At 42.8% G+C, this 26,396-nt stretch overlaps 1 protein-coding gene across 1 annotated transcript in view; it reads right to left on the reverse strand.

The window, feature by feature from the left end:
• si:ch211-267e7.3 (ADAMTS-like protein 2) overlaps positions 1-26,396 on the reverse strand; it is a 196,333-nt gene that overhangs the window by 134,386 nt on the left and 35,551 nt on the right. The window contains exon 3 of the mRNA XM_059983535.1: positions 11,925-12,073. Coding sequence (XP_059839518.1) covers positions 11,925-12,073 — 149 coding nt within the window. The remainder of the gene's footprint in view (positions 1-11,924; positions 12,074-26,396) is intronic.

Below are 26,396 nucleotides of genomic sequence, written 5' to 3' on the forward strand. Positions count from 1 at the left end.
CATCAGGACTAACCGAAAGGAAAGATAGTAAGAGATTTGAAAGTAGTGGGGGGAGGGGGAAATGCGAAATGATAGAAGACCAGAGGGGGTGGGATGAATCTAACAGCTGGAAAGGTGATTGGCGAAAGTGATACAGAGCTGGAGAAGGGAAAGGATCATGGGACGGGAGGCCTCAGGAGAAAGAAAGGGGGGGGGGGAAGCACCAGAGGGAGATGGAGAACAAGCAAACAACTAAATATGTCAGGGATTGGGTAAGAAGGGGAGGAGGGGCATTAACAGGGGAAGTTAGAGAAGTCAATGTTCATGCCATCAGGTTGGAGGCTACCCAGCCGATATACAAGGTGTTGTTCCTCCAACCTGAGTGTGGCTTCATCTTGACAGTAGAGGAGGCCATGGATAGACATATCAGAATGGGAATGGGACGTGGAATTAAAATGTGTGGCCACTGGGAGATCCTGCTTTTTCTGGCGGACCGAGCGTAGGTGTTCAGCGAAACAGTCTCCTAGTCTGCGTCGGGTCTCACCAATATATAAAAGGCCACACCGGGAGCACCAGACACAGTATACCACACCAGCCGACTCACAGGTGAAGTGTTGCCTCACCTGGAAGGACTGTCTGGGGCCCTGAATGGTGGTGAGGGAGGAAGTGTAAGGGCAGGTGTAGCACTTGTTCCGTTTACAAGGATAAGTGCCAGGAGGGAGATCGGTGGGAAGGGATGGAGGGGGGGGGGAACGAGTGGACAAGTGAGTCGCGTAGGGAGCAAACCCTACGAAAAGCAGAAGGGGGGGGGGGAGGGAAAAATGTGTTTGGTAGTGGGATCCCATTGGAGGTGGCGGAAGTTACGGAGAATTATACGTTGGACCTGGAGGCTGGTGGGGTGGTAGGTAAGGACAAGGGGAACCCTATCCCGAGTGGGGTGGCGGGTGGATGGGGTGAGGGCAGATGTGCGGGAAATGGGAGAGATGCGCTTGAGAGCAGAGTTGATGGTGAAAGAAGAGAAGCCCCTTTGTTTAAAAATGGAAGACATCTCCTTCGTCCTGGAATGAAAAGCCTCATCCTGAGAGCAGATGCGGTGGAGACGGAGGAATTATGAGAAGGGGATAGCCTTTTTGCAAAAGACAGGGTGGGAAGAGGAATTATCCAGGTAGCTGTGAGAGTCTGTAGGCTTATAGTAGATATCAGTAGATAGGCTGTCTCCAGAGATGGGGAAGGAGGTGTTGGAAATGGACCAGGTAAATTTGAGGGCAGGGTGAAAGTTGGAGGCAAAGTTAATGAAATTGACAAGCTCAGCATGCGTGCGCCAATGCAGTCATCAATGTAGCGAAGGAAAAGAGGGGGATGGATACCGGTATAGACTTGGAACATGGACTGTTCCACAAAGCCAACAAAAAGGCAGGCATAACTGGGACCCATACGGGTGCCCATGGCTACACCTTTGGTTTGGAGGAAGTGGGAGGAGCCAAAGGAGAAATTATTGAGAGTAAGAACTAATTCCGCTAGATGGAGGAGAGTGGTGGTAGAGGGGAATTGGTTAGGTCTGGAATCCAAAAAAAAAGCGAAGAGCTTCGAGACCATCTCGGTGGGGGATGGAGTTATATAGGGACTGGACGTCCATGGTGAAAATAAGGCAGTGGGGGCCAGAGAACTTAAAATCATTGAAAAAATTCAAAGCATGAGAAGTGTCACGAACATAGGTGGGAAGAGATTGAACAAGGGGAGATAAGACAGTGTGTCAAGGTATGCAGAAATGAGTTCAGTGGGGCAGGAGCAGGCTGAGACAATAGGTCTACCTGACCAGGCAGGTTTGAGGTAAAAGTGAGCCATTTCCTTTAAATGACCTAATGTCATCAAATGCCAAATTTCCGTTCCAAGTTGTTACAAGTCAATTTACATATCTAGGTGTAACAATTACTAAAAGCTTCAAGAATTTATTTAAAGAAAACTTAAACCCCTTATTGAATTATGTGAAAAAAGACACTTTCTAAATGGTCCCCTCTTTCTTTATCCCCAATTAGCCGAATTAATTCAATTAAAATGAAGATTCTTCCTAAATTTTTATATCTTTTTCAGGCCTTACCTATTTTTATTCCTAAGACCTACTTTGATTCTTTAGATTCAATTTTAAAATCTTATATTTGGAATAATAAACAAGCTCGTTTAAGTAAAGTTTACCTACAAAGAAATAAAGAGATTGGTGGATTAGCCCTACCCAATTTTAGGTTTTACTATTGGGCTGTCAATAGAGGAATATTACTTTCTGGTCCTATCATATTTATCGTAAAGATTGCCCATCATGGGTCTCCTTAGAAGTTAATTCTGTAAAAAAAATCCTCTATTGTCCCTCTTCTTGGATCATACTCTTCTATTTCAGCAAATAAAATAACAGATAACATAATTGTTAAGCAAACTTTAAGGATTTGGGCTCAATTTAGGAAATTTTTTGGTTTAGTGAATTTTTCATTATCATCTCCCATTCTCCTTAATTATTTTGTTTATCCCTTCCATGACTGAAAGTCTTTAAAGATTGGAATGAATTAGGTATTAAGTGTTTTTGGGACCTGTTTATCTCAGGATCTCTTGCTTCATTTGACCAATTGTCAAATAAATTTGCACTCCCAAATACATTTTTACAGATACCTTCAAATTAGAGATTTCCTACATTTCCAATTAACTACTTTTCCTATAGCTCCTGAAAAATTTACTGGATGATCTTTTAAATTTAAAACCTGTTGTTAATGGTTCTATTACCTATCTATAACTTGTTGATTGATTCTAGACAAGACTTTTTAAGATATAAAATAAAAGCTTGGGAGGATGACCTAAATTGTCAGATTTCTGATGATAGATGGAATAAAATTCTTAAACGGGTTAATAAATCATCCTTCTGTGCTCGTCATTCTCTTCTACAATTTAAAGTGGTTCATAGAGCTTACATTTCTAAACAGAAGCTGTCCAGTTTTTACCCGAATGTTTCTCCACTTTGTAATAAATGCAACTCTGCTGATGCCTCTTTAATTAATATGTTTTGGTTTTGCCCTAAAATTGAAAAGTTTTGGCGGGAAGTATTTCATACCTTCTCACAACTTTTTAGGGTCCAATTTGACCCAAATCCCCTTACTGCCTTGTTTGGTATTATTGCAAATGAAGATATAATTTTAAATACTCCTAACCTACAGGTTTTAGTTTTTACCTCTCTTTTAGCAAGAAGAGCAATCTTGCTTAAATGGAAGGAATCTACTCCTACACATCTTCAATGGCTACGTGATATTATGTTTTATTTAAATTTAGAAAAGATTCGCTGCTCAGTCTTAAATTCGAAACAATCTTTGATATCTGGGGATCTTTGCTAAATCACTTTTCCAATTTATAAAGTTTAACAGTGCACAGACTTTTATGTATATTTTTATCTTCTCTTCTTAAGAGAATATGTTTTTTTTCTAATTATCCATTATCGTCCATCAGCTTTTTTCTTTGGTAGTTGGTAGGGGGTTGTTTTTTTTATAATTCTTTTATGATGTATGACTTATCTTTAAATTTTTGATTACAGAGTGGTATACTATGTGTTATGCTATAACATTTTGATCAATTTTATTACAATATATGAATATTATGTTGAGATGTATCTATGTGTTGCACTCTGTAAATCTTGTTTTTTTTTCTTCTGAATAAAAATATTGCAAAAAGAAAGAAAGAGCTTTCAAGACTGATTAATAAATGCCTTGATTCTGAGTATTAGAGATAGAGGCAGGGTTTGTAATGAGACAACATCAGATGTCTCAAGGAACAGCAAGGTTATGATGAAAATCTTATAAACATCTGAATCAGTAGTTGGCCACTCAATCTCTCAAACCTGTACCATAGCTAATGGAATCATGGCAGATTTGATTGTAACCTCTTCCTCTATTCACAATACCCTTTCACCCTCCTTTACTTATCAATGATCCATCTAACCACACATTAAAAATATTCAAAGAGTGTGCTTATATTGCCATTTGAGGAACAGAGTTCCAAACACTCATGATTCGGGAGAATAACTTTCTCACACAAGTTCTTGGAATGCCTTGGTTTGACCCCAGGAGCAATCAGCATGTTTGCCTTCTGTGAGGGCAACTGATAAGTTTGGCCAGACAGGAACACATTTTCACTCTGTTGGACTTATAAGAACACTGCCCCCACCACCCTTATTCAAGCCCACCATCACGAAGAGATACGTTTGCCAATCCAATTGGTAAACACTGACTACCCATGCAAAAGAACCATTCTGCAGGTCTTTTAACCATCAAGATGGCATCCAAAACCAGCCTCCAGGAATGGAAGAGCAAGACACACATTAATCTACAAAGTGGAGTTGGTCCTTCCCTCAGCAAGCTTATAACCTAGTGTTCCACGGAACAGGATAGATACCAGGCATCCTGTGGACCACACAGGCAGCAATGTAACCAGCCCCTTTTGAAAGTTCTGCAACTTCCAAAAACTTGTTCTTCCTTCGTATTTTTACATCAGGACTGCGCATCTGTGCCTGCCATCACTTTGTCCTTTAATATACTGCAATTTTGCCCACAAGATCAGACGATACAACATTAGCCAGAGTTCACCACATTGGCAACACATTACATGAAGCAGCTTCACTGCCCTCCCCCATCTCCTGTTAGAGTAATGTGCTCCTTTGCCAGATTGAATCCTCCATGTTAGACTACAAGACCATCAGACATAGGAGAATTAGGCCATTCAGCTCATCAAGTCTGCTCTGCGATTCCATCATGGTGATTTATTATCCCTCTCAACCACATTCTCCTGCCTTCTCTCCATAACCTTTGATGCCCGTACTAATCAAGAACCTATCCCCATTCACCTTAATAAACTTAATCACTTATCTCCACAGCCGTCTGTGGCAATAAATTCACCACCATCTGCCTACGAAATTCCTTGCTTCTGCTCTAAAGGGATGTTCTTCTGTTCTGATGCATCAGATGCACCCTCTGATCCTAGCCGCTCCCATTACAAGAAACATCTTCTCCACATCCACTGTATCTAGGCCTTTCAATATTCAATAGTTTTCAATGCGACCTCCCCTCATTCTTCTAAACTCAAGAGTACAGGCCTAGAACCATCAAATGTTCCTCATACGTTAGCCCTTTCATTCACAGAATCATTCTCATGAATGGCCACTTAGCCTCTCCAATGCCAGCACAAAAATGATGGAGAAACTCAGCAGCCACACCGTATCTATGTAAAAGAGTAGCAGTCAACATATCAGGTCAAGACCCTTCATCAGGACTGGAAAGTTAGAGACATCAGACTAAGAAGGTGAGGTGAGGGGAGGAAGTAGTCTAAGGTGGCAGGTGATAGGTGAAACTGGGAGAAGGGGAGGGTATGAAGTAAAAGGCTGGGAAGTTGATTGGTGAAAGAGACGAAGGGCTGGAGAAGGGAGAATCTGATAGAAGACCATGAAAGAAAGGAAAGGAGGACCACCTGAGGGAGGTGATGGACAGGTAAGGAGATAAGGTGAAGGAGAGAAATGGGAATGGGGAATGGTAAGGGGGGGGGGGGGCAGAGCATTACCAGAAGTTTGAGAAATTGATGTTCACGCCATTAGGTTGGAGGCTCCCCAGATGGAATACAAGGTGCAGTTCCTCCAACCCGAGTGTGACCTCATCACAGCAGTAGAGGAGGACATGGACTGACATGTCAGAATGGGAATGGGAAGAAAAATTGAAATGGATGACTAATGGGAGATCTCACTTCTTCTGGCAGATGGAACATAGGTGCTCAACAAAGGGATCTCCCACTCTATGTTGGGTCACACTTATAGGAGGTCAGACCAGGAGCACTGGATACGGTAGATGACCCCAACAGACTCCGGTAAAGTGTCGACTCACCTGGAAGGACTGTTTGGGGCCTTGAATGGTACTGAGGGAAGAGGTGTAGGGGCAGGTGTGGCATTTGTTCCACTTGCAAATACAAGTACCAGGAGGGAGATCAGTGGGGAGGGAACGACTAGATAAGGAAGTCGTGTAGTCCCTGCAGGAAGTGGTGGGGGGGGGGGGGGGGAGAGAGAGAAGGGAAAGATATGCTTGGTGGTGGGATCCCATTGGAGATGGTGGGTTATGGAGAATTACATGCTGGACGCAGAGGCTGGAAGGGTGGTAGATGAGGACAAGAGGAATTCTACCCTAGTGTGGTGGCAGGAGGACGGGTTAAGGACAGGTGTGTACGAAACTGAAGAGATGCCAGTGAGAACAGCGTTGATGATGATACATCCTTTCTTAGATAAGGGTTCCAAAATTACTATAATGCTCCAAGTGTGGTCTAACCAATGCCTTATTACATCCTTGTTTATGTTCTAGTCCTCTACTGACTCAACCTGCAAGTTAACCTTAAAGGAATACTGCACGAGGACTCCCAAGTCCCCTTGCACCTCTAATTTCTGAATTTTCTCTCCATTTAGAAAATAGTCTATACCTTTATTCCTTCTACCCAAGTGTAAACTCCCCTCACTATATTCCATCTCCACTTCTTTGCCCATTCTCTAATCTAAGTCCTTTTGCAGACTCTCTGCTTCCTCAACACTACTTGCCCTTCACCTATCTTTGTATTGTCCACAAAATTAGCCAAAATGCCATCAATTCAGTCATCCAAATCATTGACATATAATGTGAAAAGAAGTGGTCCCAACACCAACCACTGTAGAACATCACCATTCAACAGCAGCCAACCAGAAAAGACACCTTATATTCCTATTCTTTGCTTTCTGTCAGTCAATCTTCTATCCATGCTAGTATTTTCCTGTAGTAGCATGGGCTCTCATCTTGTTTAGCAGGCTCATGTGCATCACCTTATCAAAAGGCTTCTGAGAATCCAAGTCAACAACATTCACTGACTCACCTTTATCTATTCTTCCTGATATTTCCACAAAGAATTTCTTCAAGTTTGCCAAGCAAGATTCCTCCTTAAGGAAACCATTCTGATTTCCCCCTGCTGCAGTTTAGACCACAACAAAGCTCTCATGTGTTTCTTCCTATCCCCGCAATGTCTGTTCTAATCACTGCCTCCGTCCCCAGACAGAACAGCAATAGAGTTCGGTCCTCACTCTTCACTCCACCAGCATCTGCATCCAACGCATCCTCCTCCACCATTCCCATGAGCTCAAAGGCGATCCCATCACGTCACATCTTCCCCTCTTCCCCACTTCCTGCTGTCCACAAGGATCACTCTTTTCAAGACTCCCATCTACTCATCACTCGCTACCTACGCATTCCCATCCATTCAAATTCCCCCATAACTAAAGGAACCTTTCACATCACCATGTCTCTCGCCAGCATGCAGGGACCTAAATAGCCCTCCAAGAGAGAGAGAATTACATGCACTTCCTCCAACCTGATCTCAATGCTTGCTGTTCACAATGAGATCTTCTCTAAATTAGTGAAACCAACTGCAAACCAGGTGACAGCTTTGTGGAGCATTCGTGCTCTGTCCGCAGCAGACATCTCAAGCTTCCTCCCACTTGCACACCAATCTGTTTGCCCTCAGCCTTCTTTGCTAAGGAGAGGCCAAATACAATTTGGAAGAGCAGTATTTCATATTCTCCTTCAGTTTCATACAACTCAATAGTGTGAACATTTAAAGATTGAAAGAGTCCTTTCAAGAACTCATGTTGTCAGCATTATTTTTATTTTTAATTTCTCTTCTTTTGTGCATTGCTTGTTTTGTCAGTGTTTATGAATAATTTTCTGTAAAATTCTATTGTATTTCATTTTTCCTGTAAATGCTCACAAGGAAATTAACCGCATGGTAACATACCTACGTGAACTTTGTCAATAAATTTACTTTGAACTTTCCAATTTCAGATCATCTACACCGCAGTGTTTCCCTCCCACACACATTCACCTGTTCATCTAATCATCTCTCTTTGATCATCCTTTTCATCCTCTCCCCCAGCTGGATCCACCTGCCCATCATCTCCTCCCTGTCTAGTTCCTGATTACCTGCTGACTTTTTTCCTGTTCCCAACCCTTGTGTGTACTGCAACTTGCTGCCAATGTTTCCTCTTCTCTATCAATCCTGATCCTGGGTCTCAACCCACATCAACTTACATGCTTTGACTCCACAAATGCTGCTTAAGCTGCCAAGTTACACCAGAATTGTTTTTTTTTGTTTAATAAAAGTAGGTATATTAGTACATGCAAAATAATTAACAATTGTTAGGGGTGGAAAACAAGACTCAGAGGAGTTCTTTCCCATGCAAAAGTATAGACAATCCCTGCAAGGAATCTATTAATGCAAATGTAGATGAGAGGGGAAAGGAAATCAACTGGATTCCCCTGTATTACTATCTATGGATTGCAAGCGAGACTGTATGAAGCATCTTTACTATATTGTTTGTGTGGTAGTAACCCAAGACAGGGTCATCTTCTAAACAAACAGTTGAAGGCAATGCCCAAGCTCTTCACTGACTTTTTCCACTACGAGTTGGGCTGAGAACCCCATAAATCATTGTTGTCATTATCCAGAAAGGAGAAAGGGAAAATAATCCCATTTGCAATAGTGCAACTTTGGTAAGGATATAGACAGACATGAGTTCGGCAGCATGCACACAATAATCAGCCTCTGATGAGCTACACTTGCTTATCTGGCAAATCAAATGAATCATCCTATCCCCAGACGAAGTTTCTATCATGACCATCTTTCTGTACGAGTCTGTAGCCCTATATCCATTCTAAATAGTTATACCCTCACCAAACTTTACAGATGCAACATGGAAAGCACCCTATCCAGGTCCATTACTGCTTGGTTTGGCAACTAACCTGCATAAGATCACAATAAATTGGAGAGGGTTGTAATCGTAGCCCAGTCCATCACACAGTCTCCCCTCCATTAACTGTCTACACTTCCCAACTTTGCCTCACGAAAACAGCCAACAGAGACCCCTCCCACTCCAGTCATTCTCCCTTCACCCCTCTCCCATTGGGCAGAAGATACAGAAATTCAAAAACATGAACCACCAGGCTCTAGGACAGCTTCTATGCCATTGTTATAAGACTCTTAAACTGGCTTCTTGAATCATAAAAATGAACTCCCGATTTCTCAGTCTACCTTATCTTTAGCCCTCGCAATTTGCCTGCCTACACTTATTCTCTAACTGTAACCCTATCATCTGGGCAGATGGAGCTCGACAGCCATGGTTAGCAGCTCATCTAGAAGGGAAACTCTGATTTCAAACCTCTGCTGCCTTGCAGCCATACCCACTCATGGGGGATGGTATGGAGGTAAACCCAGAGGAAAAGGCAGTCCTGTTGAGTTCAACACTGACCAGCAACTCCTACAACACTGCTGGTGCAAAACTGTAGCAGTCTCTGCCATTCCTTTGAATTCATCAGCTGCGTGAAGAGGGCGAATCTGCTACACGGGCAACATCTTGCTCTCCATATCATACTACCCTGGCTTGCGTAGCAACTTCGACAGCTAGGTCACAACATTCATCGTAGATCCCGACCAATGGAGGGCCAACACTATATTCTGCATGAATGAACAGATCTATCTGGATAGGTCAATGTTTCAGGGGCTTACCCACCATGTGCAAAAGCAGAAAGGCCGGACTGTAGTCCTTCTCCAACAAGTTTCACACTAGCTGCACCAAGTTTCAGCACATATTCCTGTAACCTAGAATGTGCAGTCAGCAGCATTCCTTCATGGGTATCTTGCTGTGGTGCAAGTCTTCAGATTATTTGTTGCTTTATATTCTAGCATCTGCAGTTTCTTGTGTCTAAGTTCCTTTGGCCAGTCATACACTTGCTCTAATGCACCTTTTGAGTTGAGAGTTTATTTATTTTCTTCCCTCAGTTCTACCTTGCAAAAACAATAATTTCAGGCCAATGTGAATCATGGTCTGTGCTATTAGCAGGAAGACTGGCTGGCTACATTAAGACACTTCCAAGATGCTTGTGCCTCCCATACCCAGACACCACGTGTGAGGGCAGGAGAAGGGGAAATCACTGCAGTTATTTTTTGTGGAAAAGGTTTACCCTGTTAATTACTCGGATTTCACTTGTGGCTCAGCACTCTCACCTTTGAGACAGCGGATTTTGGATTCATGCCCAACTCCAGGCACAGATACCCGGCTGGCACTCAGTCCAGGTTAGAAAAGGGAGGGGCGGTTGCACGCTGGAAGGCGTCTTCTGTCGGAGGAAATGTAACAGAGGCCCTGTCTGCCCCTTCAGGTGACGTGAAGGAGCAGGCAGCTCCCGACCTCCAGAATACATCTGCCCTCTCCAGCAGCAACAGATGAATCGGTCACTTTCGCATCTGTTCCGTGCAAAATGGGCTGCCACGTTTCTAAAAGCGCACAACAACACACTTTTTACAAAAATATACCAAGTGTCATGGGGGTGGGGAATGTCGGAAAAAGGCGCCATGTAAATTCAGGTGCCTCTCTCAGGAGCATGCGCCAGTGCATTTGCGTCCCTCCCGCTAACAGGGGTGAGTAATTGTAGCAGCGGTGTCCCGCTGCGCTCCCATCGCATATTTATATCGGGACTCTCCGTCCGGGGGAGGTGGGGTGGTGACGGTGAAGCCAAGTGTTCCGGATCCCCGTGCGCTGTGCTTGGGAGAACAACCCTCAGAATATCAAAATAAACCACAGCAAATAATCTGTTTTCCTTTCCTTGGGGAAACAGTTAGCTAATCGGTGGAGTTAATGACATCCAATTTTGTTTCTGCAAACCGTCAGCAATTTAGTCTCTTGCAGTTTCAGTAGTCTCAAATTCTTTCGCTACAATCGATTGCATCAAACACACACACTCCCCTTCCCCACCCCCTTTCCCTTAATAGCTTCTCCCTTCTACCCTCGGGGTTGAAACTAAAGAGCGGGGGGTGGTGGGGGTGGGAGAAGGAGAGAGAGACAAAACAAAACCCACGTGATGTGCCGGAGTTTTAACACAGCCGAACCAGGGGGTACATGAAAGGCCTCACGTTTGAGGCAACTTTAACGCGCCTCTGCTCGTCTAGACAAGCATGAAGGTGGCTGCAGAGTGCCCTCCCCAGCCTCAATACACTGCCCTGCTCCCAGCCACGACTGCGTTCATTTCTCTTTCATCTGACCTTTAACGAAATAAAGCCTTTCACCTCATCAGCTCCTCCTAACGTTAAAAATTCAATGTTGTCTTCTCTTCAGATTTAAATTTAAAATATCTTCAACCCAATTATTTAATTTTCTCTACCATCTCTTAAATGCAGGTTCCCAGCTCGTGCAAACACCATTAAAAGTGCGAGCCCCAATATCATTGATTGATGAAAAGGTTGAGGGAAAATAAAATTGAGCGACTGAAAGTGGAGGGGGGGGGGAGATATTTTTTAAAAAGACGGAAAGCTACAGCTGTGTGTGATGAGAGTCTACATTTGGAAACAGCAAGGTTAAATAAACCTACATTTACAAACTTCGGTGCGAGGATGCATGAGGATAGGGGAGGTTCAGTTTGACTGGGCAACCGTATAGAAAGACTCTGCTGTCCAAAAAAACACACACTATATATATATCCAACAGTTTATAGTGGATAGTTTGATTTATAAGCTTACTAAAATGTTTCAAATAGTTTTTTGCCAAAAAGTGCTCTCTCTTTCACACTCTGCAAATCTGAAAAAACATAAAACAATGCATGCCGTTTAAAAATAAAACCAGGCGCAGAACAAATTGATTTCGAAAATTTCCTTTGAAAATATTTCTGAAACTCAAAAAAACTGCGAGATGCAAACCAAGATACAAATTATTTCTCACCACTTCGCTCATACACACACGTGAGAACAGCTTCTGTCTGTGTGCTGTCCTCCTGTGAAATCAGACTTAATAATGTTGCAGCGGGAGAAGGGATTTTTTTTCAAAAAGCACCAAAGCTCAAGAGTGTCTCGGAATAAGGAGAGCTCAAACTTACCAGATTGCCATGAGTTTCGGCACGCCACAGAAGGAAAAACACGGAATAGGTGAAAAGCGCTGCAGACCTGTAGCTCTGAGTCCAAACCCTGGCAGCCATTCTCCAGCAGAACTGCAGGAGGAACACATGAAGGGAGAGCTTGATGAAACCTGGATGGAGAGCAATTAATGACTTTACAACCTGTGGGTGCAAGCGAAGAGAGCAGATCGTTCCATTTACCCTGATTGACAAGCTAGACAAACAGTGTAAGTGCAAGACCCCAGCTGAAAGGGAAAGATACCCATCCTTCTCCTCCCAGGCTCCAAGCAAGCTTTGTATCACTGCATATTCTTTTGAAAGTTCATTTTCGCCCCCACCCCTTCTCTCTTACCCCCAAAGCGACATAAGAGAGGAGGGCAGACTGGCGTCAGGAAGAGAGCGGTCGACCTGAGCGAGCAATCATCCTGCCGGTTTCTCGCCAGTGGCGGCAAGTCACAAGGGGTTGGGACCAGCAGCCACCTCCACGCTGACTGCCTTTGAAGTTTGCGCAGCAGGTTAAAAGAGGAAGCGTTTCCTCTTTAATGTGATACGTTAAAGAGAATAGACAAATCTCTTTTTTCATGTTAGGAGACAACCTGGTAAATCAAAGCGAGCAGAAATGAAAACCACATGGCACCTCTTTTAAACTGCCCGCCCCTCCTCCAGTCCTGCACACCCTCCCCCCCCCCCCCCCCACAGCATGCACACAGAGGGATCCTTAATGCACCTTCTTTAAACTAAACTCGAGAAGTACAGGTTCTCAAGCAGTCTAAAAGTGAAAGCAGGCCACTCTTTCTGGTAGAAGTATTATCTAAAATAGCACAGCAAGTGTTTTTTTAAACCATCCTTTTATTTCCTGTGAGACCAGCCGCTGGGCATAATTCCCCTTTAGTCCGAGATCTGAGCTCAAATTCTAGGTCATCCCGGCACTGAAGGAGCTCTGTCTGCCTGGTCGGTGGTGCTGTCTTGCTGGTAGAGATTTGGTCTCTTTCTGTGGCACTAGTTCTGTTTATGTGAAAAATGTTAAAGAATTTTCTCCCAAGTAATGCAGATGTGAAAGTCCCTCATATGCTGAAGAGAAATCTGGTATCCCACCCAATAATTAATTACCAGTCAACCTACATCACAAAAAAAACACACATTATCTTATTGCTGATTGTGGGATCTTGGTGTGTTGCTTCATTGTAAATGTCTATGCTTTAGAAAGTACTTTATTAGTTTTAAGAACACCTGGAGGCAGCTTGTGGTTACAAATTGAATCTCTTTCAAGTATCTACATAATCCCATAGAGTAGCATAACTTTAATTGGACAATTTGCCTAAATGAGGCATCAAAGAGGATCAATTTCCCAAAGCGGAGAATGGATTTTTCCTGTGCTGTGTTTTGTTGGATCAGGGTGCTGAAAAACATTTTATTCAAGATTGCTAGAGAAAATTGAAAGTTCTAAAAGTTGTATTTCAGCATCCTTATAGTAGTAACATTACCCTGAGAGTTGCTTGCATCTTAGAGCCAAAACCTGGTCTCATTTCTCAAAATATGAGAGGGAGTTATAGGAATACATTGTGTGCTGGAACGCCTTGACAGCTCAGACACCATCAACGGAGGAAATGGTCTTGACCCAAAACATCTGCTACCCATTCCCCCTCCATAGATGCTACCTGAGTCACTGAGTTCCTCCAGCATTTTATGTGTGACTCCAGATTTCAGCATCAGCAGTCTCTTGTTTTTTCTAGGGAAAGTAGGGCAATGACCTTGATGCCATACACAGTGTGGTTTAAATATCGTGCTGTTGAGACTACAGACTGCAAAGGCATCAAGTTTAGCTCCTGGCTTCTTCGGAGGAAGTGAACCTCATACCTTGTCATAATGTGAGTGAAGATGTGGTAAACCCAACTGTAATAGGGCATGTAAACTTTAGCAGCCAAACTCTCCTACATGCTCTGTAAAATCCATACTCAGAATGTCAAATCAGATGACATCAGGTGTCAGCCCATTACATGCTGGAGGTTGTTGGAGATGTGTGCTGTTAGGCCAGCCTGCCAGTATTGGAGCAAGAAAATGGAAGTTCTGTGGAATTACAGCACTTTGTTGATCAAGCATATACTTGGACAATGGCCATCTGGGTAAGCTTCCAGTATAAATGTGTGATTAAACAAATGACCACTGAACAAGACCACACGGGACCACAAAGGAGGTTCTTAACACAGAGTGACTAATGCATGGAATTCCAGGTACAGAGGTGGAACAACTCCAAAATGATTTAAGAAATAACTGAATGTAATGAGGCAATATAGTGTTGATGGGTTGAGGGAACAGTGTTGGTTTCCTAAAGGGGGGTTTGAATGAATTTCCTCATATGTATCTGTCCCATGATACTGTGTCAGTCCTTACCCACTGGATACTATATTCACCAAAGCAAACAGGTCTTGAGCTTGAACCCCACTCAAAGGCAAAGGAAAACAGTCCGCACAGTACTGAGAGGCTGCTGCATTGCTGCAAATGTAGTTCTTCAGGTAAGGCATGAAGCAGAAATCATGCTTAGCCCCTTGTAAGTTGTGTCTGAAACAAAAAAATTTCCTGGTATCCCATGCAATATCCATCCCTCCACCAACATCATTTAAACAGAGTTCTCTGGCTCAGTAATTGAACTGATGAAAGAACTCAGCAGGCTGAGCAGCACTGTCATCTATGGAGACAAAGTAATTGTTGACATTTTGGGACAAGACCCAACAACACAACTACCCAGCTATTTATTTTAAGCAACACACACAAAATGCTGGAGACCCTTCTTCGGGACTGGAAAGGAAGGGGTAAAATGCCAGAATAAAAAGGTGAGGAAGGGGAAGGAGGATAGCTAGAAGGTGATAGGTGAAGCCAGGTGGGTGGGAAAGGGATGGAGAGGAAGGAATCTGATAGAAGAGGAGAATGGACCATTGGAGAAAGGAAAGGATGAGGGAACCCAGGGGGAGCAGATAGGCAGGTGAAAGGAGGAGGAACCCAGGGGGAGCAGATAGGCAGGAGGAGGAACCCAGGAGGAGCAGATAGGCAGGTGAAAGGAGGAGGGACCCAGGGGAGTAGATAGACAGGTGAGAAGAGGAGGGAAACTGGGGGCGGGGGGGGGGCAGATAGGCAGGTGAGGAGCGGGGAACCCGGGAGGGGCAGATAGCAGATAGGCAGGTGAGGAGAGGGATGAAGCCTGAGTGGGAAATAGAAGAAGAAGGACAGAGAAGGACAAATATTTTACCGGAAGGAGAAATTGATATTCATGCCATCAGGTTGGAGGCTACCCAGACGGAATATGAGGTATTACTCCTGCTCTCCAAGGGTGGCCTCATCTTGGGACAAAAGGAGGCCACGGACCAACATGTTGGAATGGGAATGGGAATCGGAGTTAAAACGTTTGGCCACTGGGAAGTTCCACTTTTGGCAGATGGAGCGGAGATGCTCAACAAAGTGGTCCCCCAGTTTACGACTGGTCCAACCAATGTTTAATTTATTTCTCTGCTTTTAATTAATCTTTTTGTAAATAAATTGGCAGCTCCATTTCCACCAAAACAGTAGTGACTGGCTTTCACATACCAAGGTCACAAATAATGCTATGCAACTGAAGTAAGTACAGTATTTTTTTCTTTATTACTTCTAGCCTGTTACCAAGTAACCCAATGAATCAGAATCAGGTATATCATCACCGGCACATGACGTGAAATTTGCTAACTTAGCAGCAGCAGTTCAACGCAATACTGTACATAAGCTAGCAGAGAGAGAGAGAGAAAAAAATAATAATAAATAAACAAGTAAATCAATTACGTATATTGAATAGATTATTTTAAAATGTGCAAAAACAGAAACACTGTATATCCAAAAAAGTGAGGTAGTGTCCAAAGTTCCAAAGTCCATTTAGGAATCAGATAGCAGAGGGGAAGAAGCTGTTCCTGAATTGCTGAGTGTGTACCTTCAGGCTTCTGTATCTTCTACCTGATGGTAACAGTGAGAAAAGGGCATGCCCTGGGTGCTGGAGGTCTTTAATAATGGACATTGCCTTTCTGAGACACTGCTCCCTAAAGATGTCCTGGGTATTTTGTACACTACCCAAGATGGAGCTGACTAGATTTACAAACTTGTTCAGCTTCTGCAGTAGCCCCTCCATACCAGACAGTGCTGCAGTCTGTGAGAATGGTCTCCACAGTACAATTATAGAAGTTTTTGAGTGTATTTGTTGACATGCCAAATCGCTTCGAACTCCTAGTAAAGCATAGCCGCTGTCTTGCCTTCTTTAAGACTACATGAAAATGTTGGGACCAGGTTAAATCCTCAGAGATCTTGACACCCAGGAACTTGAAGCTGCTCACTCTCTCCACTTCTGATTCCTCTGAGGATTGGTATGTGTTCCTTCGTCTTACCCTTCCTGAAGTCCACAATTAGCTCTTTTGTCTTACTGACATTGAGTGCCAGGTTGTTGCTGCAGCACCATTCCACTAGTTGGCATATCTCAGTCCTGTACACCTCTCATCACCAGCTGAGATTCTACCAACACTGGCTGTACCATCAGCAAATTTGTAGATGGTATTTGAGCTATGCCTAGCCACACAGTCATGTGTATACAGAGAGTAGAACAGTGGGCTAAGCATATATCCCTGAAGTGCACCAGTGTTGATCATCAGCGAAGAGGATGTGTTATCACCAATCCACACAGACTGTGGTCTTCTGCTTAGGAAGTTGAGGATCCAATTGCAGAGGAAGGTTCAGATGCGCAGGTTCTGCAAATTCTCAATCAGGATTGTGGGAATGATGGTATTAAATACTGAGCTATAGTCGATGAACAACATCCTGATGTAGATGTTTGTGTTGTCTAGGTGGTCTGAAGCTCTGTGAAGAGCCATGGAGATTGCAACTGCCGTTGACCTATTGTGACAATAGGCAAATTGCAATGGGTCCAGGTCTCTGCTGAGGCAGGAGTTCAGTATCATCATAACCAACCTCTCAAAGAATTTCATCACTGTCGACGTGAGAGCTACCAGGCAATAGTCGTTAAGGCACATTATTCTTCTTTGACACTGGTATAATTGTTGCCTTTTTGAAGCAAGTGGGAAATTCTGCCTGGAGCAGTGACAGGTTGGAAATGTTGAATACTCCCACCAGTTGGTTGGCACAGGTTTTAGAGCCTTGCCAGGTACTCCATCGAGACCTTCTGCCTTGCGAGGGTTCACCTCTTTAAAGACAGCCTAACATCAGCCTCTGAGATGAGGATCACAGGGTTATCAGGAGCAGCAGGGATCTTCACAGCTATAGTTGTGTTCTACTTTTCAAAGCGGGCATAGAAGGTGTTGAGTTCATCTGGCAGTGAAGCATCGCTGCCATACATACTATTGGGAAGTTATGTCTTGCAGACCCTGCCAGAGTCGCCGTGCTTCTGATATCTCCTCCAACCTCATTTGAAGTTGTCCCTTTGCCCTTGAAATAGCACTCTGCAAATTGTACCTGCTTTTCTGGTACAGGCCTGGGTTGCCAGACTTGAATGCCTTCAGCAGATGATGTACCTCCTGGTTCATCCACGGCTTTTGGTTTGGGAATGTACAATAAGTCCGTGTAGGCACACACTCATCCACACAGGTTTTAATGAAGTCGGTATCAACTTCATTAAACCAATGGGACTCTTTGGTCACTGTCTCCTAGATGGTGCTGGTGAACCACAGCAACGTGTTGCGGGCTACTTACAAAACTTCTAAATATACTTCTGAATCCCACTCACTGCAATCTGCACTTCTAATTTTCTTTTGCTTTTTAATTTTCTTTTTAATATGCTTTTGAACTTTCTGAATGAACTAATGATTTAGTGATCTTCTGTAGGACTTGACAGACTTAACTCTCGAGCATGCTGAAGAGGTGCATCACCACGCTGAAAGAGAGGGAGGAGGAGAGGACTCCAAGCCAGACTGAAATGCCAGGGAATGAAACTTCCTACACCCAGCATCTAATTAGCTATCGGAGGTCCATGAACCAGATTTTCATAGAGGGGGATCAGATATGGAGCAAGTTTGCAACTTTGAATTCCTCAGTGTTAGCACTTCAGAGGATCTGTCCTGGGCCCAGCATGTAAGTGCCATTACGAAGAAAGCACAACAGCATTTCTACTCTCTTAAAAGTTTGCAAAGATTTAACATGTCATCTAAAACTGTGACAGATGCACGGTGGACAATATATTACGGGTTGTGTTACAATATGTTACAGCCTGGTATGGAAACACCAATGCCCTACAAATAGTGGAATCGGCCCAGTCCATCACAGGTAAAGCCGTTGCACCACTGTCACGGGAAAGCAGCATTCATCATCGGGGACCCCCACCATCCAGACCATGCTCTCTTCTCACCGCTGCCATTAGAAAGGATATACAGGAGCGTCAGGACCCACACACCAGTTTCAGGAACAATTATTACCCCTCAACCATCAGGTTCCTGAACCAGAGGGGATAACTTCACTCAGCTTTACTGAACAGTTCCCACAAACTATGGACCCACTTTCAAGGGCTCCTCAGCTCATGTTCTCAATATTTATTTATAATTATCACTATTATTTTTTTTCTCTTTGCAGTTTGTTGGGGGTTTTTCTGCACATTGCTTAGGTGCGGTGTTTCATTGATTCTATTGTGCTACTTGTATTTACTGTGAATGCCAACAAGAAAATGAATCTCAAGGCGGAATATGGTGACATATATGTACTTTGATAATAAATTTATTTTGAACTTTGAACTGTGGCTTGTCACCACCCCGCGCAATCCGTTCACTGTATCTAACAACTGTTCCATGTAACAACTACGTGATTGAAATAACAACAACAGGCTAAAGGTTTCAGTCCCTCTCACAAACATTAATCATCTATAATGTACCAGCTGTCCTGCCTGAAGGATATTGTGACCACATAAGAGAGTGTATAGTTCTGTAAGCTATAAAAGAAGTACAAAAACACCTTTCTCAATTCCTCATCAGAGGTTCAATGCTCCTAAGATACTAATGCAGTCTAAGCGACAAGTAAATTCTGAGCAGAATGTTAATAAAATCAACATGGGCCATGGGTACCCATGGGACAGGTTTCAGGAATTCCCCTCTGTGTTTTGGGATAAGTGAATGGCCTCCCATCAAACGTGGGCCAAGTCCAAACTACTTGAAAAACCGCACCACTCCAAGCTGGCTGATCTCCAACACAGCACTGCACACAAAATAAGAAATCACATTTTATCCCGCCCTAGCTCTCCTCATGACTGAAGGTTTTTATGTTGAAGTGAAATGACCAAATAAGCCTTTGTTTCCATGCTAGGCCTGCTGCACACCTTAAATGGATCAGAGTTATTCTGGTGCAATAAAATTGTTTGTTTTATTGAATACATTGATCTATGAATCTGTCAGGAGAATATGTTGAGGAGACCCCTGTGGAACTTAAAGACCAGCCCATTTGGATAAATCATCCATTTCTCTTCTCCTAATTCGACATTACTCTAATGTAGGCAGCATATGCCTGTCAGAGGTTTCCCGCCTTTAACTTATGAGGCTGCGTCATACGCATTCAAGCTGAGCAGTGTGCCAGGTCTGTATTTCCGAAGCCACCAGCTGCAGTGTGAAAGTCCTGCACAGTCAAGCTGCCTGCAAACCAAGTTCACAAAGTGGTTGCAGTCTACAACCCGACAGCATGAACATTGAATTTTCTACTTTCGGATACCCTGCGCTTTCACCCCGTACTGAAATACTCAGATCCTGCCAGACACACTCTTCTTTTCAAACCCCTACCCCTCCCCCCTTATCACCCATTTCTTTCCCCTCCCTCACCTACTCCATCTATCCATCACCCACACACTCTGATCCCACCCTCTCCTCAAATGTTCCCATCTGCCTACCATCTCTCCATGATCTAGTTCCTTTCTTACGAGATTCCAGCATCTGCAACCCTTTGTTACCTCCACTTACCATCTCCATCCTCCTTTTCCCCATTATCTGCTTATCAATCCCTCCTCAGCTGGATCCACCTTTTCACCAGCTCTCATCCCACCCCTCCCCTTCACCTCTTTATACTGGTTTTCCTTACCTCTCTGCTCTTTAAGTTGATAAAAAGGCTCTTGACTCCAAATATTGGCTATCCATTTCCCTCCACAGATAATGCTTGACCTGCTGAGTTCCTCCAGCAGCTTGTTCTCTGCTCCAGACTCCAGCATCTGCAATCTCCTCTGAAGCTCAAATCATTGCTGCTGGGATGCATCATCATCCAGGGCAGGGTGAAGGAAGAGAAGTTGGCCCTCACAACAGCTGGGGCTGATGCACTAACTGCAGGAGGACAGCTGGAATGATCTAGTGCTCTTCCTGGTCGTTGCCTCGCAAAGAATCAGTGGGATGTTCTTGAAATGTGCTCGTCCCACCGGTCAGATGGGCAAGAGAGTTCAATATACAGTTTCTGCTAAAGTTGATACAGTCTATAGGGCTGGTTTGAGGAGGAGCGGAGAGAGAGCTGCTAAGGGTGGTCCAGCTGCCCCAGAAGTTAAACCTTGAGAAAGTAAGGCAAGCTATCCCATTCCTCACTATTACCCCTATCCAAAGTGCTTAGAATATACAATGGACAACTACATCTCCAATCACCATTTGGATGTGGACCCACTGACCCTCAGTGTTAGGATCTCTTGATTTAATGTACAATGATATTGATTTCTCAACATTATATTGAAGAATCTCAAGATTATTCACCGTAATTAGATATATGTTTTGATTTTGCTCACTCATGTCTCTTTACTCTAACAGCTGGAGATCTCCAAGGACATAAGTAGAGAAGGAATTCACACCAAATATATTTATAGTTTACATTGTAAGCTGTATTCCTTGGTGTTAGATCAGTGCCAACTGCCCACCCTGTTTCTGTTAACATCCCTCTTTTATAGTGAAGTGTATCACACAGACATTCCATCTGTAACAGGTGGATGAGAAGGACAAAGCCTCCTGAAAAAAACTGGTTGAATCACCAGGCTTTGCTTTCAGCTGTGCACCTATTAATTGGTTTAGTGAAGTTTGTAAAATATTCTACAGAATTTTAATTGAGTTTTGCAAGTGGTAGCAGTGTTTGAAACAAGTGCGTCTACACATTGTGGCCTCACAATCAGGGTTATGTCGCTGACATAAGAAATGAAACATGTTGATTTGTGGCAGCAGTATAATGCAGGCATACCTAATTACTGTTATAATTAAAATAAATAAATAGTACAAAAAAGGAGAAGTGAAGTAGTGTTCAGAATCAGGTTTATTATCACCAGCATGTGTCATGAAATTTATCAACATAGCAGCAGCAGTTCAATGCAATACATGATATAGAAGAAAACAAAATAAAATAATAATAATAAATAAATAAGTGAATCAAGTGAATATTGAATAGATTAAAAATTGTGCAAAAACCAGAAATTATATATATGAACAACACACACAAAATGCTGGTGGAACACAGCAGGCCGGGCAGCATCTATAAGCAGAAGCAATGTCGACGTTTTGGGCCGAGACCCTTCGTCAGGACTAACTGAAAGGAAAGAGTAAGAGATTTGAAGGTAGTGGGGGGAGGAGGAAATGCGAAATGATAGGAGAAGACCGGATGGGGTGGGATGAAGCTAAGAGCTGGAAAGGTGATTGGCGAAAGTGATACAGAGCTGGAGAAGGGAAAGGATCATGGGACTGGAGGCCTCGGGAGAAAGAAAGGGGGTGGGGGGAGCACCAGAGGGAGATGGAGAACAGGCAGAGTGATGGGCAGAGAGAGAGAAAAAAATGAACAACTAAATATGTCAGGGATGGGTTAAGAAGGGGAGGAGGGGCATTTACGGAAGTTAGAAAAGTCAATGTTCATGCCATCAGGTTGGAGGCTACCCAGCCGGTGTATAAGGTGTTGTTCCTCCAACCTGAATTTGGATTCATTTTGACAGTAGAGGAGGCCATGGATAGATGTAGCAGAATGGGAATGGGACGTAGAGTTATATATATGATAAGTGAGGTAGTGTTCAAGGGTTCAATGTCCATTTAGGAATCAGATGGCAGAGGGGAAGAAGCTGTTCAAGGCTTCTGTACCTCCTACTTGATGATAGCAGTGAGAAAATGGCATGCCCTGAGTGCTGCCTTTCTAAGACACCACTCCCTGAAGATACCTAAGATGGTGCCAACTAAATTTACAAACCTCTGCCGCTTCTTTCAATCCTGTGCAGTAGCCCCCCCCCCCCATACCAGACGGTGATGCAGCCTGTCAGAATGCTCTCCGCAGTACAACTTTAGAAGTTATTGAGTGTATTTGTTGACCTACCAAATCTCTTCAAACTCCTAATGAAATATAGCTGCTGTCTTGCCTTCTTTATGACTGCATCAATATTTTGGGACCAGGTTAGGTCCTCAGAGATCTTGACACCCAAGAACTTGAAGCTACTCACTCTCTCCACTTCTGATCCCTCTATGAGGATTGGTATGTGTTCCTTCATCTTACCCTTCCTGAAGTCCACAATTAGTTCTTTCATCTTACTGATGTTGAGTGCCAGGTTGCTGCTGCGACACCACTCCACTAGCTGGCATATCTTGCTCCTGTTTGACATATCTTGGTCCTATATGGCCTCTTGTCACCATCTGGGATTCTACCAACAATGGTTGTATCATCAGTAAATTTATAGACGGTATTTGAGCCATGCCTAGCCACACAGTCATGTGCATACAGAGAGTAGAGCAGTGGGCTAAACACACACCATGGATTTTAATAAGGCATTTGACAAGGTACCACACGGTAGGAATACTCAGAAAGTCAGAAGGCCTGGGATCCAGGGAAGTTTGGCCAGGTGGATTCATAATTGGCTTGTCTGCAGAAAGCAGAGTCGTGGTGGAGGGAGTACATTCAGATTGGAGGGTTGTGACTAGTGGTGTCCCACAAGGATCATTTCTGGGAGCTCGACTTTTCGTGATTTTTATTAATGACCTAGATGTGGGGGTAGAAGGGTGGGTTGGCAAGTTTGCAGACAACACAAAAATTGGTGGTGTTGTGGATAGTGTTGAGAATTGTCGAAGATTGCAGAGAGACATTGATAGGATGCAGAAGTGGGCTGAGAAGTAGCAGATGGAGTTCAACCCAGAGAAGTGTGAGGTGGTACACTTTGGAAGGACAAACGCCAAGGCAGAGTACAAAGTAAATGGCAGGATACTTGGGAGTGTGGAGGAGCAGAGGGATCTGGGAGTACATGTCCACAGATCCCTGAAATTTGCCTCACAGGTAGATAGGGTAGTTAAGAAAGCTTATGGAGTGTTAGCTTTCATAAGTCAAGGGATAGAGTTTAAGAGTCACGGTGTAATGATGCAGCTCTATAAAACTCTGGTGAGGCAACACTTGGAGTACTGTGTCCAGTTCTGGTCGCCTCAGTATAGGAAGGATGTGGAAGCATTGGAAAGGGTACAGAGGAGATCTACCAGGATGCTGCCTGGTTTAGAGAGTATGCATTATGATCAAAGATTAAGGGAGCTAGGGCTTTACCCTCTAGAGAGAAGGAGGCTGAGAGGAGACATGATAGAGGTATACAAGATATTAAGAGGAATAGATAGAGTGGACAGCCAGTGTCTCTTCCCCAGGGCACCACTGCTCAGTACAAGAGGACATGGCTTTAAGGTAAGGGGAGGGAAGTTCAAGGGGGATATTAGAGGAAGTTTTTTTACTCAGAGAGCGGTTGGTGTGTGTAATGCACTGCCTGAGTCAGTGGTGGAGGCAGATACACTCGTGAAATTTAAGATACTAAATCGTAAATCATCTTAATAAATCATCTTTCTGTGCTCGTCATTCTCTTCTACAATTTAAAGTGGTTCATAGAGCTTACATTTCTAAACAGAAGCTCTCCAGTTTTTACCCGAATGTTTCTCCACTTGGTAATAAATGCAACTCTGCTGATGCCTCTTTAATTTGTATGTTTTGGTTTTGCCCTAAAATTGAAAAGTTTTGGCGGGAAGTATTTCATACCTTCTCTCAACTTTTTAGGGTCCAATTTGACCCAAATCCCCTTACTGCCTTGTTTGGTATTATTGCAAATGAAGATATAACTTTAAATACTCCTAACCTACAGGTTTTAGTTTTTACCTCTCTTTTAGCAAGAAGAGCACTCTTGTTTAAAATGGAAGGAGTCTACCCCTCCTACACATCTTCAATGGCTACGTGATATTATGTCATATTTAAATTTAGAAAAGATCCGCTGCTCAGTCTTAAATTCGAAACAATCTTTTTATGATATTTGGGGACCTTTCCTAAATTACTTTTCCAATTTATAAAGTTTAACAGTGCACAGACTTTTATGTATATTTTTATCTTCTCTTCTTAAGAGAATATGTTTTTTTTCTAATTATCCATTATCGTCCATCAGCTTTTTTCTTTGGTAGTTGGTAGGGGGTTGTTTTTTTATATATAAAAAAAATTCTTTTATGATGTATAACCTATCTTTAAATTTTTGATTACAGAGTGGTATACCTTTATGCGTTATGCTATAACATTTTGATCAATTTTATTACAATATATGAATGTACACAAGATATGTTGAGATGTATCTGTGTGTTGCACTCTGTAAATCTTTTTTTTTCTTCTGAATAAAAATATTGTAAAAAGAAAAAAAGAAAGAGACTACTAGACAGGTATATGGAGGAATTTAAGGTTGGGGGTTATATGGGAGGCAGGGTTTAAGGGTCAGCACAACATTGTGGGCTGAAGGGCCTGTTCTGTGCTGTATTGTTCTATGTTCTTAAGTCAATCCTATATCAATGTTAATATGTTATCATCAAACTTGTGAAACCTTACATCATGCTATCTTTTCAAATGCCTTTGTAAATCCAGATATACCATAACAATTGCTTTGCCTTCATTCTCACAACTTTACCTTACACTCTTGGAAAACTCAGATTTTTCAAATACCATATCCCTTTCATTAAACTGTGTTCACTCTGTCTAATCACATTCTGATTTTCTCAGCAAATTTTCTCCCTTCACCGGCACCTTGCCATCAACTGATGTCTGGTGAGAATAACTGTTCTTAAGATTCTTTATTTCACTTCCACTTCTATTTGTGGTTAGATTTAATATTATATTTGCTACCTTCCAGTCTGCTGGAACTATTCCAGAATCAAGGAATTTTGGAAGACCAAAATTCATAACCAATGGACTCTGCCAACTGTGCTGTCACTTCTCATGGAATCCTGGAATGCCATCTAATAAGTCTATGAGTTTATCTGATTTCACTCCCCTTTTCACTTTCTTTTTAATAATAGGAATTACTCTTAATTTCCTCCCCATTCCTGGATCACTGGCTCTGCTACACTTGTGCTCCTCATTGGCTCTTCTGTACGAAAGACAAAGTTCAAAATATTAATAAGAATATCTTGGGTTTTTTGGGAGACACCGAAGTCCTTTCTACTATGACAACTACAGCAAAGTCTTGGGAGTACCATTGATGACTGATGTATCTTCCTGAGCTTTAGTCATAACCATGACAAACAGTAAGTAAGAATTGGGAAAATAACAATTCATATTTGACATTTATTGTCATTCAGCCTAATAGTCAATGTTAACATGCTTGCCGTCCACCCACTTAATTTCTCAATATATACACACTGGTGTGAAATTTTTGCATTCTAAAAGTGTCTTGCTTGACAGCTAAGTGGACTCCACAGTTGTTAAGCTGCAGTTTAATATATAATTATAGTCTTGGACAATAAAGTAGCATGTAAAGAATAACACTCATAAACTTCCCACAAAATCTTAGCAGTCTGCAAATCTCTCCTCACTGCGTTTTCTGGGAAAACTTCCTGGAATTCCTTGTAACTACACAGGATTCCCATCTGTGCTTCTAAATGAGCTGGAACCAACAACTACTAATCTCTACACGCAAGTTTCAGTCAAATTACTGTGTTCAGATTCTTTGTAAATCCAAGAAAAGAGAAAGGAATGGACTTCTGACTTTATTTTCAGGTATTAAACCTGACAAATACCAAAGGATACATCAGATTAACTTGTATTCAATATCTTTTAGTAGGATGCTAATGACAAATAAACCAAACAGAGTGGGTGATTAGATTACTGAAGTAAATGCAACTGATTAATGCAACATCAACAAGAAAAGTGAAAGTTGCATTTCTCTCACACCTTTTATAACTACAGGACATCTTAGAGAGCTGGAGAGACTTATTTGCACTTCAGTATAAAGCCATGAGCAAAACCTTTCATGTTCACTTTGACCAACAGATCATGGAGACATCTAATAATCCAGTGGTCTCAGTCTCTGAGGCCGATGTCAACACATTTTCAGAACGGTGAACCCATGGAAAGCATTAGGTCAGATGGTGTAACTGGATGAGTACTGAAGACTTCTGCTAATCTACTGGCAAGAATGTTTATTGACACCTTTAACCTCTCGTTTCAGCAGTCTGAGATGGATGATTG

Source organism: Hypanus sabinus, chromosome 11 (genome assembly GCF_030144855.1).
Source record: "Hypanus sabinus isolate sHypSab1 chromosome 11, sHypSab1.hap1, whole genome shotgun sequence".
Lineage (NCBI taxonomy): Eukaryota > Metazoa > Chordata > Chondrichthyes > Myliobatiformes > Dasyatidae > Hypanus > Hypanus sabinus.